Here is an 18477-nt window from a genome sequence, read left to right as displayed (position 1 = left end):
GACTAACAACAAAAGTCTATGAGAAATCTGATGGAGGAGAAAAGAAATATACCTAGAGGAATCAGAAAGGACTCATAAAGCTGTGATAAAATTAACCTTGAAAGATGATAAACCTTCATCAAGGAAAGTGGCACACAGGATGAGAATATACGTATAGAACAAGTGAGACTAGAAATATTCAAAGCTATTTGATTTCTAGTCACTGATGAGTCTAGAGAAAAGTTTGAAAAAGTAGCCTGACAGGAAAATTTCAGAGGACTGAGGGATGAGTGCATGGTATAAGATTACAGCCAGTAGACAAATTACTACTGAGACACAGAGACAGAGAGGAGACTAAGAGACACAGAGATGAGGGCAAAAAGAGACATCAAGGAGAGACAAAAAGATAAAAAGGAGAGACTGAGGAGAGTCTGAGATATAGTGAGGCAGAGAGATTAAAAGACACAAACTATCACTGAGAAGGAAGACTGAGAGGGACAAAAAGAGGCAGACAGACAGAAAAAGAAGAAAGTATACATGAAAGAAAGAGTAAAAGGATAATCATTTTGTTGGTGTTGGGTAAAGAGGCTTTGTGAGAATTTGCAGGCAAAGGAAAAAAGCTAACTGAAAGGGAAGGAGGAGACCTCAGAAGGAGAGAAAACTAGTAAGACTAAAGAAGCATCATTCCAGAAAAGGTGGGCAGGGAGGATTCAAGCAAAAAGCATAAGTCGTTTCTGTTGGAGACAAAAGGGAAGAATGGTAACAAAACAGTGAACAGCATTAATCAAGACAAATAGTAAAGAAGAGGTCTATGCTGCAATTCAATGGAACAGTATCAAGAACAAAAAAAGAAACTTCAATGAATATTTGCTAAAAAAATAATCAAGAGAGTTGTGATTAATCAATCATTGTTAACCTGTCAGTCTCAAATTCTACTGGGCGATTTATTACCAGTCTAAATACAAAGAAGACATGCTTATTACATTTGCAACTAGCCTTAGATTTCAACTGTCTGTTTGACCATCTACAATTCTGACTTAGGTATCTCACTACTCAGCTATCAAAACCAAAACACTGAATTCAACAAACACTTTCTTCTCCCTCACCCCCTCACATCCAAACTTTCTCTACATAACAAAGCAATTTTTTAAACTAAATTTTAAAAAGTGAACTATAATTGACACATTAGTTTCAGATATACAACGTAACGATACAGTATTTGTATATCCTGCAAAATGATTACAATAAGTCTACTTAACATTCATCACTATACCTAGCTACAAAAAAAATTTTTTTGTTATGAGATCTTTGAAGATCTACTCTTTTTAGCAACTTTCAAATATGTAATACAGTATTATTAACTACAGTGACCATACTGTACATTACATCCCCATGACTTACTTATTTTATAACTGAAAGTTTGTACCTTTTGACTCCCTTCACTCATGTTTCCCACTCCCCACGCCTGCCTCTGGCAACCACCTATCTGTTCTCCTAGCAGTTCGGTTTTTTAGATTCCACAGATAAGTGTAATCATACAGTTATTTGTCTTTCTTTGTCTGACTAACTTCACTTAGCATAATACCCTCAAGGTCCATTTGTGTTGCCAAAAAATGGCAAGGCTTCCTTCTTTTTTATGCTGATCAATGGGCACTTAGTCTGCTTTCATGCTTGGCTATTATAATGTTATAAGTCATATAAGTCAGTGTTTTCATTTTCTTCAGATAAATACCCAGATGTGAAATTGCTGGATCATATGATAGTTCTATTTTTAATCTTTTAAGGAATCTTCATACTGTTGTCCATAGTGGCTGCACCAACTTACATTTCCATCAACAGTGCACAAGGGTTCTCTTTTCTCCACACCCTCACCAACATTTGTCATTTCTTGCCTTTTTCCTAACAGCCATTCTAACAAGTTTAGGTGATACATCATCATGGTTTTGATTAACATTTTCCTGATTAGCAATGTTGAGCACCTTTTCATGTACCTGTTGGCCATCTGTATGTCTTTTCTAGAAAATGTCCTTTTGGATCCTCTGCCCACTTTTCAGTTAGATTGTTTTTTTTTTGGCCAATGAGTTGTATGAGTTCTTCATCTATTTTGGATATTAACCCCTTATGAAATACATGATTTGCAAATATTTTCTCCAATTTGGTAGGCTCCCTTTTCATTTTGTTGATAGTTTCCTTCGCTGTGCAGACACTTTTTAGTTTGATGTAATCCCACTTGTTAATTTTTGCCTTTGTTGCCTTTGCTTTTGGTCTCAAATCAAAAAAAAAAAAAAAACCAAACAAACATAATAATTCCAAAGACCAATACCAAGGAGCTTATTGCTTACGTTTTCTTCTAGTTTAATGGTTTCAGTAGGTCTTATGTTCAAGACTTTGAACCATTTTGAATTAGTTTTTGTCCACAGTGTTAGGGAGTAGTCCAGTTTCATTCTCTTGCATGTGGCTGTCCAGGTTTTCCAGTATCATTTATTGAAGAGACTGTCCTATCCCACTGCACATTCCTTGGCTCCTTTGTTTTAAGTTAACTGACCACATATGTGTGAGTGTATTTCTGGACTCTCTAACAAAGTGATTTTCTGAAATGTAAACCAGATCTCTTTAATGGCTTCCCTCTGTTTAAAGAAAACAAATGTCCAGATTGAAGAAACTCTTTTCTTTATGTTTTCAGCTTTGTAGCTTTTGCCAAAATACTTTTAAAAAAATAGAATTTATTAGTAACATATAAACCAAGGCTACAATATACACTTAGGATACAATATACACTTCTACTCCAGAGATCTAAAAGGCCCTGAATACTCTGGCTACTGCTCCCTCTCTCTCCAACTTCATCTCTAGCTACTTTACTATCATTCCAGCCAGACTAGCCTTCTTTCAGATCCTTCAATTCACAAAGCTCCTAAGTCTCTTTGTAGACTACATTTGCAGGTCCAGCTAACAGGAATACTCATTCCCTACACGATGTCTTTAGTTTCTTCAGATGTCAGCTTGAATTTCACTTCCTCAGTGAGACCTTTCTTAACACCCCTACATACAAAATGATGAAAAATGAGTTCCTTCCTGTGGAATCTCGTAAGAATTTTGTGTGTTTATTTCAATTTTGAAATTTTTGTTTATTTATTGTTCAACGTCAACTGCCCCTAAAAGAATGCCTAACTGTAGGCACCAAGAGGGCAGAGACTGTTAAATCTCCGAGTACCCAGTGCTTTGTAGTTACTTGCACAATTAACAATATTTTAAGAAAATTTTGCAATTTTTTTGTCAGATTGAAAAAAGTGTCCAGATAACATTTAAGAAATCTAAACAAAGTACAATCTCCAGAAAATTAAGAAATGTGTTACTAATCAGAAGATCCTAAAATCTGACAATCAAAATAACTCAAAAATTAGACAAGTACTTATTGTATGTCACTATACAGATGTTGAGGATGCTGTTGTAAATAAGACAACAGACATGGCCAATATATCAAAATTTTCCCTAAGAACCCAAAATTTCAAATACAAACTCCCAAGTCTCAAAAAATAAATAGTTATTTGCTTCAGTATACAATTCTACTGGTAGGAAAAGCTTTCCCAAAGTATTTTGTTTTCTGTTGTTTACTGAAATGTTAGTGAAAATTGTCAATTTAACAGAGGGGAGAAAACATAATTCCAGGCTTCCATTTCCAGATTATAGCTCCAGGGGACTGAGAGCCTTTATGCATGAAAGTGTAAGGGAAGTAGCAGCAGCAAAGATAACAGGATTTTTCTTGGGTTTTTTTGGACAACCAAGAGAATGGCCATGTACTAATGCTAAACTAGTCATAATATAATTCAAAATATGATGATCAGAGTTAACAGAACAAATCTTCTTGATACTGCTGAATGGTATGGGAAAATACGATGGACTAAGGGCTAGAGGTTTAACCTGCTTTGTATCTTCAGACAACTAATTTCAACTCTCTAGGTCACACTTTCCACAATTCCTACAGGAGAGATTTGGACCAGATTCTCTTTAAGAGTCCCTGTAGCTCTAGTCATATCTCACAATACAATTATATAAGCAAATATATATATATAAGTAAATAAATGTCAAACTTAAGTATTTTCTGGTAGTAGACTAACTACAAAAAATACAAATGGTTTTCCTTTAAAAATTCTCAAAATCAATTCTCTAAATTTTAAAAACATAGTGAAGGTGTTTTGTACTGACAAATAAAAGTACCATAATTGAAATCTTACTCATTCTTTCTTGAATTAAAATACTTGACATTACATTTCAACCAAATCAGTAATAATGCTCACCGAAACTGATATGTCCTCATTTTTCCTTTTAACACTGGAGTCAAACAAGACATTTCTTCCTCGTCTTTCACAGTCTTGATATACAATCAGCCGAATCTGGCTTGGATCAAATTCTGACAAAGGCCAACTTTAACAAAAAAATAAAGATCCATTAGAATTATTTTAATAAATATTCCACAGAAACTCTTAGAAATAAAACCTACATAATAAAACCCAGAGTTGAATTACTGCTCAAGAATATACATAAGATCTTTATAAAAAAATACCACTATTTAGTTTAGGGCTGAAAATTTATACAGCTATGACATTTCAGATTGATAAGAAAGAATAAAAGTTGTGGTAAGTATTCCTCAGTGTATATAAAATGTAGTCGTCCCACATAAATCTAAAAATGGCTAATAATAAAAATATGTAAGTACATCTAACATAATGAAAATACAGATTAACTTCATGGTATGGATCCAGATAGTGTAAGGTTAACCCACATTTTTAAATACTTTTGTTACTATTTATTTAATATGGAAATGTAAAAACAGAAGCAGTTTTCAGTTTAAATAAAGTAGCTAATTACTTATAAAACAAAAACAAATAAAAGTGATGAATGACCAAAAGGGGTAGAAATTCTTAAATATAGCCAGTATGAGTGAAAACTGGCATACTCTTATTAAGGGAACAATTTTTTAAAATACATATAAATAACAAACAGACAAAATATCATAAAACTAAAGTTCTCCCCAACAATTCCATTCCAGAAAAGTATACCATTATACAGAATGTTCATAGCAGCACTGTTCAAAACAGTTGAAACCTGAAAATTCATATTCTTACCAACAGAATGAGTAAATATAGTATATTCAGACTATGAAATTACACGACAAACAGAATAAATGAACTTCAGCTATAGGCAAAAACACAGATGGACCCTGCACAAAAGAAAGAAGACAATGACACACAATGATACATACACACAAATAGTTACTATATTTCATCATTTATAGAAAGGTTTAAATCAAGTAAGTTTTATCAAGGGATACATTTTTAGTTGTTAAAACTACAAGGAAGGCAGAGGGTATAGCTCAGTGGTAGAGTGACTGCAGCATACACAATATCCTGGATTCAATCCCTAGTATCTCCATTACGAAAGAAAGAAAGAAACTTAATTACCCCCTCCATCAAAAATAAATAATTAAAAAAAAAAAAAGAAACGGGCTTTTAAAAAAATAATAATAAATAAATAATAAAACTACAAGGAAAACAAAGGAAATGATGGTTTCAAAAGTTTGGAGAGTGGGTATCTCTGGGAGTTAGGTGGGGGTTTAATCAAAAAGGGACAACAAAAGGATTGTGGCACTATGTTCAATTTTTTGACTGGATAATGTTTACACAGATATTTGCTTTACAGTACCAAAAAAAAAAAAGCCACTGCATTTGTTTTATGTACTTTTATGCATACACTGTATTTCACAATTAAAAAGATTAATGGAGTGAGTGAGATGAGGAGGAGACGGAAACAGAGAAAATAATGAATTGTATGATGGAGATACTAATCTGGTGAACTGATCACAGTATAACTTATGTAATAGCTGCCAAGAAACAGGAGAACTTCCATTCCAGGAGCTGTCTGTTGTTAGTTCCATCAGGCTGAAAAGAACATTTCAGTCACTCCAGAAAATTCCTTCATTTTCTTTTCTAGTCCATTCTCTTTACACTCTGCCTCCGGCCAAGCATTACTTTGATTGCTATCACCATAGGTTAGCTTTACCTAGTTTTAAACTACATACAAATGGAAATCCCAATATGCATGCTTTTGTGTCTGGATCTTTTTCACTCAACACTGTTTTAGAGTTCATATATGTCATGACTGGTAGTTCATTCCTTGTTATTTCTGAGTAGTATTTCCATGTAGAAGTGCATCATAACTTGTTTATCCATCTTCCCATTGATGGTCACTTGTGGTGTTCCCAGTTTCTTTGCTGTTATGAATAAAGCTGCAGGAAGTGTATCTATGAAAGTCTTTGAACATATATTTTCTACTGGATAAGTACCTATGAAAAGAATTGCTGGATCATAGCTGCCAAATAATGTTCCAAAATGGTTTGTACCCTTTTATACTCCTACCAACAATGTATAAGAGTTCCAAGTGCTTCATATTCTTCCCAACAACTAGTGTTATTAGTCCTTTTAATTTTATCCATTTTAATGGTTGTAAAAACGTTTTAGTTTGCATTTCTGATGATTAATACTCTTAGTATCTCTTCCATGTGCTTTGTTCATTCATCATTGATATGTTTTCTTATGTGAAACGCCCAAGCCTTTTTACCCATTTAAAAATCAGACAAATTGTTTATCTTATTGCTTTCTAGGAGTTCTTTGACTAGGCTCTTTACAATTTCTTTGTCAATTAAATACACTGCAAATAAGTTCTTCCTGTTTATGACTGACTTTATAAAAATTTTGTCTTTTGATGTGCAGGTTTTAAATTTGATGAAGTCCAATTTATCCGTTTTTTTCCTTTTATGCTTAGTAACTTTTGTGTTGTTTAAGAAATCTTTGTGTGCCATGAATGCATAGATACTCTTTCTTTCTATATAACTTTAGCTATTAAACAGTCTTATTTTGAATTAATAGATAATACTTTACAAATGCTTAGATAAGTTCAGGAGAAAAGCATTCTAACTTCTATTGTTGTGATAAACTTCATATACTATAGAATTCACCTTTTACAGTATACAATTCAGTGCTTTTTAGAATATTCACTAAGTTATACAACCATCACTACTAATTCCAGAACACTTTATAACCTCAAATGCTTATGAAGTAAGTCAGACAGAGAAGGATAAATACTGTGTGATATCACTTATATGTGGAATCTAAAAATAAAACATACTAGTGAATATAACAAAAAAGAAACAGATTCCCACATGTAAAGAACAAACTAGTGGTTACCAGTGGGGAATAGGAAGGGAGAGGAGCAAGATAGGGGTAGAGGACTGGGAGATACAAGCTAATATGTATAAAATAAATAAGCTACAAGGATATACTGTACAGCACAGGAAACATAGACCATACTTTATAAAACTTATAATGGAGAATAACCTTTAAAAATTGTGAATTACTATGCTGTACACCAAGCAATCTACAGATTTAACACGATCCCCAGCAAAATACCAAGGGCATTTTTCACAGAACAAGAACAAACAATCCTAAAATTTATATGGATCCACAAAGAGTGCCAGAGCAATCCTGAGGAAAAAGAACAAAGCTGGAGGTATACTCCTTCCACAATTCAGACAATGCTACAAAGCTACAGTAATCAAGACAGCATGGTACTGGCATAAAAATAGGCATATAGATCAATGAAATGGAATAGAGAGCCCTGAAATAAACCTACACACTTGTAGTTAATTAATCTATGACAAAGGAGGCAACAATATACAATGGGGAAAAGATGGTCTCTCCAACAAGCAGTGTTGGGAAAGCTGGACAGCTATATACAAAGCAATGAAATTATAACATTCCCTCACACCATACATAGAAATAAATTCAAAATGATTTTAAAGTCCTAAATATAAGACACGACACCATAAAACTCTTAGAAGAGAACATAGGCAAAACATTCTTTGACATAAATTGTAGCAAAATTTTCTTAGATCAGTCTCCCAAGGCAAAAATAAACAAATGGAACCTAATTAAACTTAAAAACTTTTGCAGAGCAAAGGAAACCACAAACAAAATGAAAAGACAACCTATGAAATGAGAGAAAATATTTACAAATGATGCAACCAACAAGGGGTTACAACATACAAACAATCAAAAAATGGGCAAAAGATCTAAACAGACATTTCTCCAAAGAAGACATACATATGAAAAGATTTCAACATTTCTAATTGTTAGAGAAATGCAAAGCAAACAACGAGGTGTCATCTTACACTGGTCAGAATGACTATCATCAAAAAATCTACAAAAAGTAAATGCTGGAGAGGGTGTGGAGAAAAGGAAACTCCCATACACTGTTGGTGGAAATGTCAATTAGTATAGCCACTATGGAAAAAATTATGAAAGTTCTTTAAGAAAACTAAAAACAGAGCTACCATATGATCCAGCAATTCCACTTCTGGCTATATATCTGGAAAAAATACAAAACTCTAATTTGAAAATATACAAGCAACCCAATGCTCACAGCAGCACTATTTACAATAGTCAAGACATGGAAAGTCCAAGGCTTTAGAATGATCCTTTATTATACTAGAATCTAAGTCTTCTCATATCTAGTCCACCACATATTCCACATCATCATGTTGTCTCTTTTTATCAAAATTTAACTGAAGACATAACAAGCCAAAGCATTAACAGTGATAAGCACACCATCACCATTTACAAAAAATTATCTATATACTACAGCAAAACTTTCCTCAGTATTAAGCTATTGTGTTCAGGATAATATTAATTAAAACATTAGTAAGAAAACTGCTCAGTGATGAACCACAAACTATTTTAAGACTCTACCCAGGGGTTATTTATAGTTTATGTCAGCATATCTGCTCTGCATGTTTTTTACCTGACACCTTAAAAGAATGCTAATAGGAAATAAACAATAAATAGACATGTCCCTTTAGGCACTGACATAGCAACTCAGAAGGCCATATGAATTTCTATAACATACGTTACTGGCTACTAAATTAGGACTAAAATATGCATTCTCAGTGAACAAGATGGCTTCCATGGAGGCAAATTTGGTTCTGGGTGGGGAGGAGGGGGGAAAGAAGATCCCTCCAAAAATCTTAGATATTACAATGGGTGTGGCCCTCCAAAGGGGCATATTACATAGGAAAATACACAGTACATCTGTGGTTTATCTGGTGGCTTAAAAATTTTTTTTTCACAGTCGGGGTAGTGGCAATTAAGGAAAAAAATGTCTTAAGAAAAGCTCCCTAGGAGGACAGTAATTTTAAAAAAGCACAAAAAAACTGAGAAAGACCAGGCTAAATGCTAGCTTCTATCTCAACACATTACCTAAATAATTCATCTTTTTTTTTCCTATTTGACTCTTTACTTCATCAATCATCTTAAGATTGAATTTCATACATTTGTAAATAAATATCAACTGATCTATTCTCTTCCCCTACTCCTACTTCTAATTAATCATCCACATATTTTTACTTCAACTTAGCAACAAAGGGTCTGGAATAATCTCTTACTATACAGTACACTTAGCAAGCTTGTAGATTTTAAGTTCATTCATTCGATAATTATTTGTACAGTCCATACTATGCACCTGGCACTATGTTAGTTGTTCTCTCCTGAGCCTCAATCATCACTGTTGTCTCACTGAAATAAAACATGCAAGATGATGCAGACCAGCTCTGAAAAAAACATTAACAGCCTGTGCTCTTGCAAGAAATGGAGAGAGGGTGGCCCAGTTTCAAAAGTTTATGTAGGCAGAATTAGAGAAACTGCTCCCCAGTACTGGAAAACATTTTGAACTTGATAAAGCATAAATTCTTGGGGAAGAAAAGGAACATGGATGGAGGAAGGGAGGGAGATAAAGAGAAATGCTAAATTAGGCTACAAGTAAAAAGCTTTCCCAACATAACATCAACATGCCAAGGATTGGTCACCATTAAGAACCTCAAAGCAACATAGCCAAAAGCACCAGAGCCAATGGAGAAATATTTTCTATACATGGGGCAAGTGATCTGAGATTTCAAAAATTTACAAATTTTGCTTTAGAGAAATCTGCTACTAACTAGCCAACGTTTAAATATATCTTTTGAAAGCAAAGTATTTAAGTCCTACAATGCTTTTTCACTTTACATAACATTTTAAATTTTTTGGTCCCATGACGGAGAAATAACATTCACCATTCCCTCTGTGAAACATACTGAATAGCAGAGGACTTGCAGATGAATGCATATGTATATATTTTGAGCTGAAAATAAAATGTTACAACATATGCAAGTTTTTAAACTCCTTACTTCAACTGACTTTTCCCACTAATCCGGAAGTCCCAACTGTATAAGGGAGGTTCTTATTTTATTTCTGATATATTTAGTATATATTTAAAAAAAATAGTAATTGTAAACATATGGTCTATATCAGCAATTCCCAAATCATTCTAGTAAAAGAATACCTCTTTAATGTTTAAAAAAAAATAGTATCCAGTAACTGAGAAAGTATGACTGGAAGCTACTATGAATTCAATATAGTATTAATAAAAAAAAAATCTATATACATGTGAACTACATATGCATCAGACAATTATTTACTCAGTTTATAGACAGTACTCAATTTTTTGTACAGTTAAGGATCCAAGTTGATAACTCTTCTCCAACTCAGGGGTCAAAAGAATTAACTTCAGGATATTTACTAAATTAGAGGAATCATATATAGAAAATTACAGCAGTCATAAAATACATGTAAAAATTACACTGTAGAAAGTTTTTTAAAAATGGAAAATAATTAGGAAAAAATATAGATCACTATTCATAGTTATCACTACATCTCTGCTAGGAGTCCCACATTAAAGAAGTGCTTAAAAGAGTTAATTTTCTTAAACAGATAGGATCACCGGTCACGAGGTGCTGTTATTGCACCAATTTTGTTTTCAATATTACTGAATTTGTAAACTGTAAATTCCTCCCAGAATGACAACTTGTTAATCACAAATTTTAGTTTATACTTCGTTTTGGTTTTCCATGTTTCAGTATCTTCCTAAAACTATAGGGAGAAGCTGGGAGAGATAAGAAATATAATAGAACTTCAATTAATTTGCTAGGTAAGTGAGCGAATGAATAGCTATTTCAAGAGGTATCATTTTAATGCTGGAGGCCTACATGTATAGGCTTTCTGTAGAGTAATTATTTCTCTATCTAAGGAATTATAATTCTCTAACCTGACAGAAAAATAATCCCATGATTTATTTGTTAATTCAGTTACAAACCACTTACTTATCATTTTAGGACTTTTCTTATCAGAAAAATCTTGATTCTTATATAGGCTGCTTACATCTAATTATTTTTCTCCAACTACATTTTAATAAACTAAATATTACAATAAGATTAGTTAATCTTTAATTGTTTATTTTCAGTCATACTAAATTCAATTATACCTAGAATATTAATGAAATCCAATCCTAATGAATGTCATTAGCATTTCAATGACGAGTATAGTCAGCCACTTGGCTATAGGATTACCGTCATTATCTAATCAAGTAAGGTAATAAAGCAAAAAAATACTATAAGGTAAAAATATAAATGATTATTACCAGCATTAGTTAAGATCCCCAAATCCATTTATACTTACCCATAATCTAACATGTACAAAATCTTACGTACAAAGTAAAATTTTACATAAAGTATTTCAGAGAAGGAAAAGACAGTCTATAACATGAATTCTTTGTGAAATGGAATCTCAGCAACAGCAAATTTCTATACTAGGAGAGGATACCATGTGTCATATCTGCTATCATTATTATACTTAGTATTTTTCAGCAACACATATCCCTAATTGAAATATACCTGACCTACGTGGCTCTTTAACTTTCTGACATTAATTCTATATACCTGAGAACTTAAACTGCAGTCAAGAAGAAGAATGTTAAAAAGAGCTAAAACAATCGAAAGAGCCAGTATCGAAGTTGTTTAACTGGGTTACATACATTGAAAAAATATTTTTAGACTTCCACAGCGGGATTAACTTAAAATATAAAAACAATGTAACTTTAGTCTAAATTCATTATTAATTCAAATTATTTAATTCAAGTCTTAAATGATTACATGGAGACCCATAGTTAAGATGTTTACTAGAGCATCTAAAACACTACCAAATAAACTCAGGTTCATATCAGCAGAATTAAAGAATAACATTAAGTATAAAAAAGTTGGATTGTGATCAGTAAGCTGACTAATAAAATGTCATGTTTTTAATTCAAATTTTACTTATAAATACGTGCATAACAAAAACACAATGCCCTTCAAATAGCTGTAGTGAGTGTTCCTATGTAAATATGAGAAAGAAGAGCACTAAATGACCGAACGAGAAATAAGACACACATGGACCAAAGACTAACATATAACATTTATAAATTAGATATTTTAAAATAATGATTACCACCTGCTCAAAACACTCTCAAGAAGTCCTTCTAATTATATTTATTACCATAATTTTATTCAACTTTTATATATATACACCTAAAATCTCTTTAATCTCTGATTAAATTGTTACATCATTAAATTCATAATTAGATTTGGGTAGATTCTGATGTTAACATTTGAAAATAGCATTTTAAGTTAAGCTGTATGCCAGTAGCATCTCTATTTCTCTTAAGCAATTCCACTCTTCAAACTCACTTAAAAGTCCAGTTATGCACAACTGCCAAGTCAGGTTAATAATAGCAATGAACCATATTCATCTGAAACCACAAGACCATCAGGTGACATACCAAGAAGGCTGAATTTAACTCAAATGAAAGCCTCTCCATGCTGCAATGCAAAAAGGCTTAATCCTAGCAACAGGACCAAGGGACTGGGAGCCTTTTAGAAATCTACTGCCCATGACAAAATCTATTTTTGCAAAAGGCTCTAGCTGTCTAGTCCTACCATTTCACAAGTGACATCCTGTTCTTTTGTTTCACTGAACAGTCTGGGATTTTTACAGAAGCAAATTACAGCACATTTCCAATCCCTTTATCTCTTCTACTATAAATTTATAATTAAGGAAAATCAATCTAAGTATTCTGTAAACTAGTGCTATCCTGGCAGTTGGTGCAGACTAGGAATATCACCTTTTTTTTTTTTTTTAAGGGTTCTTTAACTCAACAAGTGCATGTCCTACGCAGAGTGCTCGGGCAACCATAGCTAGACCCCAACTCTTCAACAATCACCATCTATAAGGTATTCAGGCTCATCTGATAAACAAGAAAACAGAAATGCTCCTTTCTCAATTTCTCGTGTCCCAACTCTGCCATTTCAGATAAGTACTCACACACATTCTTCAAAGTCACATAAAGCCTGTGTTCTACTCAGATGACAAGCAACTAAAAAGAAGGCCCTAATGATCACCCAGAAAGATCAGTATGAAAACTGACTCACAAATCGGAACTCTATGTTGAATTCAGACAGACAAGTCTAACACAAAACACTCTCTCTGAATTTATAAACTTCGATTAAACTACCAAGTTACATTACTCAGTTGGTTCATGAAATATACATTTCAGCTTGCTGTAAAAACACTCTTTCATTGGGTTTTCATTTTAACATATATCAGTATGTTCTTCCAGAAAAACTGAAGGGTGCATCTGTCTGTTATGCTGATGTGACTAATGCAATAATAGAAATGTCTTAATACAATGAGCTATTAACCCAAATCCTAACAAACAACATGCTGAAACCAAGAATCATTACCCACACCCAAAATGACAAAAAAAAAAAAACAGGAGAATGGGCTCTGAATCAGTCAAACTTGGCTTTAAATCCCAACTCTGCCACATACTGACTGACTTCGATCTTAGAAAAGTGCTTTAACTTGCCCAGTCCTTAGACTGCTATGTTGTCTATAAGATAGTACTATCTCTATGATTAGCACAGGGATAGTGTTTTATCTCAACACTTAAAACAGTCAGACATATCAAAATTTCAGTAAATATTCGGTGAATTACTGACATGTTACTGGAAGTGTCTTTCCAAGTACAATGCCTTTTTGTCCTAGTTATATAATCTAAAACTTCATTTATTTTAATTATACTTCATAATTAATTCTAATAATCCTGGTACTTGTTGAGATGTAAAAATATCTGCCACAATAGTTCTAGAGTTTCTCCACAATTCATTAGCAAGAAAACTTTTAAAATCCATCTTTCATGTGTTGTGGAGGGGGCAGAAATCTCTAACTTCTGCTCAATTTTTCTGGGTACCTAAAATTGCTATAAAAACTTGTCTATTTTTTTCAGTTATATATATATATTTTCCACTATAGGTTATTAGAAGATACTGAATATAGTCCAAATTATTTTCCACTATAGGTTATTAGAAGATACTGAATATAGTCCCTGGGCTATACAATAAATCCTTGCTGTTGATCTATTTTACAGTAGTGTGTATCTGTTAATCCTGTACTGCAAATTATCCCTTCCCTGCCCTTTCCTCTTTGGTAACCATAAATTTGTTTTCTATGTCTGTGAGTCTGTTTCTGTTTTGTAAACAGATTCATCTGTATTATTTCCTTGGTTCCACATATAAGTGATATTATGCAGTATTTCTCTTTCTCTTTCAGACTTCACTTAAAACTTAAGTAAATTTTTAAGAATTCATCTTTGATTGTCTAAGTCTGCATTCAGACATAATAGTAAGTTGAATAATTTTACAGGGCTCATACACAACAGACTTGTGATACAAATCTGGGTTTAATATACTCAGATATTAGCATTTACTGCAGCACTAAATTAAAGGGAAAAAAAAACAAAAACAATTAAAATGCCCATCAACAGGAGACTTGATAAATAAACTACAGTACATTCATTCAGTGAAACACTGTGTAAGCCTTTAAAAGGATAAGACAGAGTTGTATACGAAGATCCTCAAGGTAATTATTATGTGAAGAAAACAAGGTCCAAAACAATACGTAAACCATGAGAGTGGAGGCAAAAAATATATTAACATACTTGACGTGCATTAAACATTTTCATGAAAGATAAATAAGAAACTTAACACAAAGATACACAATTAACTGTTAAGAAAATCACAGGAAATAAAACTGGAAATTGAACAAAGGAAAGGAGACCTTTACTTTCACATTATACTCTTCTACATCTCTAGTCTGGTACCAAAACTTCACATTCATTTCAATAACCACTTCTTTGACTTTCCAGGTTTGGATACCCTCTCCCGCAAGGAATGAAAAATTGCTTGATAACCTTCATAATCTTGCAGCAGAACGTGATCTATTTTTCCATGGAAAAGTTTCAGGATAGAAAAGAATAGCCAGAGAAAAGTTTGATGTCCACTAGCTCAAAAATCAGTAAAGTACCGCAACACTAAGAAACAATGCAAGAAAAAGGAATGTTTCAAAACAGGAAAAAAACAGGAAAGCCAGTAGTCGAATTAATTAGAAGTTTATTTCTCTAATGTCAACCTAAAAAAGTCTCTATTAACTTAGATGTTCAACCAAAAATCCCTAAATCACCAAGTCCTGTTTATTTTAGCTCCTAAATGTCTCAAGTGAGATCACCACCACCATCACACTGCCACTATCCTAGTCTCGGCTACCATAATATTTCACTGCTTAAATTAATCTCCCAGCCTCTCCTGCTTTCCACCAATTTATTCTCCAGTGTACCCAAAGTGGGAAAATCTCAACACATTATTCACCTACTTAAAAATTCCTGGTTAATACTGCATTGCTCTCATGATAAAGATATAACTTTTTAATAGATTTGGGTTTTGCCTATTCTCTCCTTCCACCCCTGTCCATATCCACTTCAACCAGTTCTTTAAGTGCAAAGTGTTCATTTCAGTCTTCTTTACTGTGTTTTTCCTCTGGTCTAGGACACTTTTTCCTGTCCTCCCTCTACTAGTCTGGTTCATCTTCCCAGTCTTAGCTTATACATTATTTCCCACAAGAAGCCTTCCTTATCACTCCAATCCCCCATCCTACATCTGGAATAGGGTCCCTTCCCAATTTGCCTCCATAGCACCCCACTCTCTACTCCAAAAGAGCTCTAAACTGACACTCTGTACATCCTCCATTCTGGCAGTTAACAGACTTCCGTCATAACTGCCTACTTATTGTCTCCATTTCTATGGACCATAAGCTCTGTGAGGATGGGACCATACTTGTGCACAGCTGTATTCTAGCATCTAGCACCACGGTTGATATTTAGTAGCCTGTTAATAGGTCAAAGCTAAAAACTAATTTTTGAATGAACTCTGACAAAATTTTTTATCTTGAGATCAATTTAATGTTAATGAAACAAGAAACAGGATTTTAATGGGTCTTTTTTTTTTAAATGAGAATAAAATAAAAATATCTCAGTACGTACTTGCTCATACTTACTCTGAGGTACACAGTGATTCCAGGGTGTAATGCATTCAATATTCGCTTCCAATTCTTTATTCTCAAAAAGGAAAATAATATTCTAAACATAATATAAACTTACTATACAATCCTCTTTTCTCTCTTTCTCCAAGACTGGGGGAGAGGGGTCCAAGTCGTAAGTATTAGGGAGATTTTACAGGAAGCTAACAAAACATTTAACTTTAAATGTCCCTTTTTTCCCTTTAACTTTCCCTTTCAGTGATGATCAAATTTAAATGCATAAGTATTTTTTAGAGAATTTAAAGTATTTGGAAGTCACAGAACCTAGCCTTCAAACTTTATTAGTTTTGGACATCATTTAAGTTCCTTATTTAAACTTCTATTTGCTTGTCTATAAAATGGTTAATAAAAGTTCTCTCCTCCACTTATCTCAATCACAGAGTTGTGGGGAGAGTTAAATAAGATAATCAACAAGAAAGCAGTCCATAAACTATTACTTCTGACTTTGCCTACTTGGGGACATGGCATTCATTCCACAAGAAACCTAGAAAACTTGCATGAATAAAGTCAGAGACAAGTGTGCAGAAAGAAGTTAGCATGGCAAACTTGACTGCCATCCTTAGAAAGACCTGTCTGTAAGACTGGCCGTTGGCTGGTATCTGGAAACTTGACTGGTAAACAGTTCTCTATACTAACATGAAACATTCCCTAAGTGATAAGTGTGGTTTACTATGACTAAACAACTGTACAAAATATATTTATGCAGGAATACCTGCTTTTGTTCTGGGAGGCTGGATTTCGGTACATGCTGGTCAGAGGTTCCTACATGACCAGTATCTAATAAAAACCTTGGGCACTATGTGACCAGTCCCCAATAATAGCACATCATTGCTGGAGAATTTAAATGCATCCTGTGTGACTCTACTGGGAAACGACGCTTGGAAGTTTGCACCTAGCTTTCTCCAGACCTTGCTCCATATGCCTTTTCCTTTGCTGATTTGTGTAAGCTTTGTATCCTTTCCTGTAGTAAACTTTAGCTCTGAGTTTGACTATATGCTGATTCCTGTGAGTTTCTGCAGTGAATTACTGAACATGGGGTGGTATTGCGGGCATCCCCAACACAATAAAGAAAATGTATTCACAGAGGAAGTACAATATCTACCTGTGTGGAATGGGGATACAGCTTGCAGTACAAAGACAGTAACAGTCTTCCTTTGCCCACTGTCATTAAAATATAAAAGCAAAAAAGTAGGAATGTAAATTGGTACAGCCACTATGGAAAACAGTATTGAAGTTCCTCAACAAAACTAAAACTAGAACAATCATATGATCAGCAATCCCAGTCCTAGTTATATATCTGAAAAAAAAGAAAACACTAATTCAAAAAGATATATGCACCCCAATGTTTACAGCAGCATTATTTACTATAGCCAAAATATGGGAGAAACCTAACTGTCCATCAAATGGTGAGAGAATGAAGATGTGACACACACGCACACACATACACACACACAGGAACATTATTCAGCCATAAAGAGGAATGGAATTCTGCCATCTGCAACAATGTGGAGGGTATTACCTTAGTAAAATAAGTCAGGTAAAGACAAATATTCTATTTATCACTAATATGTGGAAACTAAAAAAAATAAAACAAACAAATGAATACAACAAAACAGAAACAGACCCACAGATACAGAGAACAAACTAGTGGTTACCAGTGGGGAGAGGGAAGGTGGGAAGGGCAAAATAGAGGTAAGGGATTAAGAGATACAAACTACTATGTACAAAATAAATAAGCAACAAGGTTACATTGTACAGCACAGGAAAATCTAGCTATTATTTTGTATTAACTTTAAAAGGAGTACAATCTATGAAAATACTGAATCACTATGTTCTACATCAAAAACTAATATACATCAACTATACTTCAATTAAAAAATACAAATATAGACACTAATTAATCAAAAAGAAAAAGCAAAAAATCTTTCTGTTCAGTTGTAGAATAAATGTTTCCATCCCTGCCCCTCAAGTTACTCAGGCCCTCTAGTTTATTCACTCTAGTGCAGACTCCCTCCAGCTGAGCTAGAATCTCTGTAGCCTGACCTTGCAATGTTCGCTGTCCCACCACCTACATTTTCCCAGATCCCACATTTTCTAGATATTCTCCTGGCCA

The 18477-nt window shown here is 33.6% G+C and overlaps 1 protein-coding gene across 2 annotated transcripts in view; it reads right to left on the bottom strand.

Moving 5' to 3' along the window:
* The window catches only part of FNIP1 (folliculin interacting protein 1), a 109743-nt gene that overhangs the window by 59260 nt on the left and 32006 nt on the right, over positions 1 to 18477 (bottom strand). For both annotated transcript variants that reach the window (XM_006212841.4, XM_006212842.3), the window contains exon 2: positions 4275 to 4401. In XM_006212841.4, the coding sequence (XP_006212903.2) occupies positions 4275 to 4401 (127 nt within the window). The remainder of the gene's footprint in view (positions 1 to 4274; positions 4402 to 18477) is intronic.

The sequence above is a fragment of the Vicugna pacos genome, chromosome 3 (assembly GCF_048564905.1).
Source record: "Vicugna pacos chromosome 3, VicPac4, whole genome shotgun sequence".
Taxonomy (NCBI): Eukaryota; Metazoa; Chordata; class Mammalia; order Artiodactyla; family Camelidae; genus Vicugna; species Vicugna pacos.
This window is presented reverse-complemented; position numbering and strand designations above follow the sequence as displayed.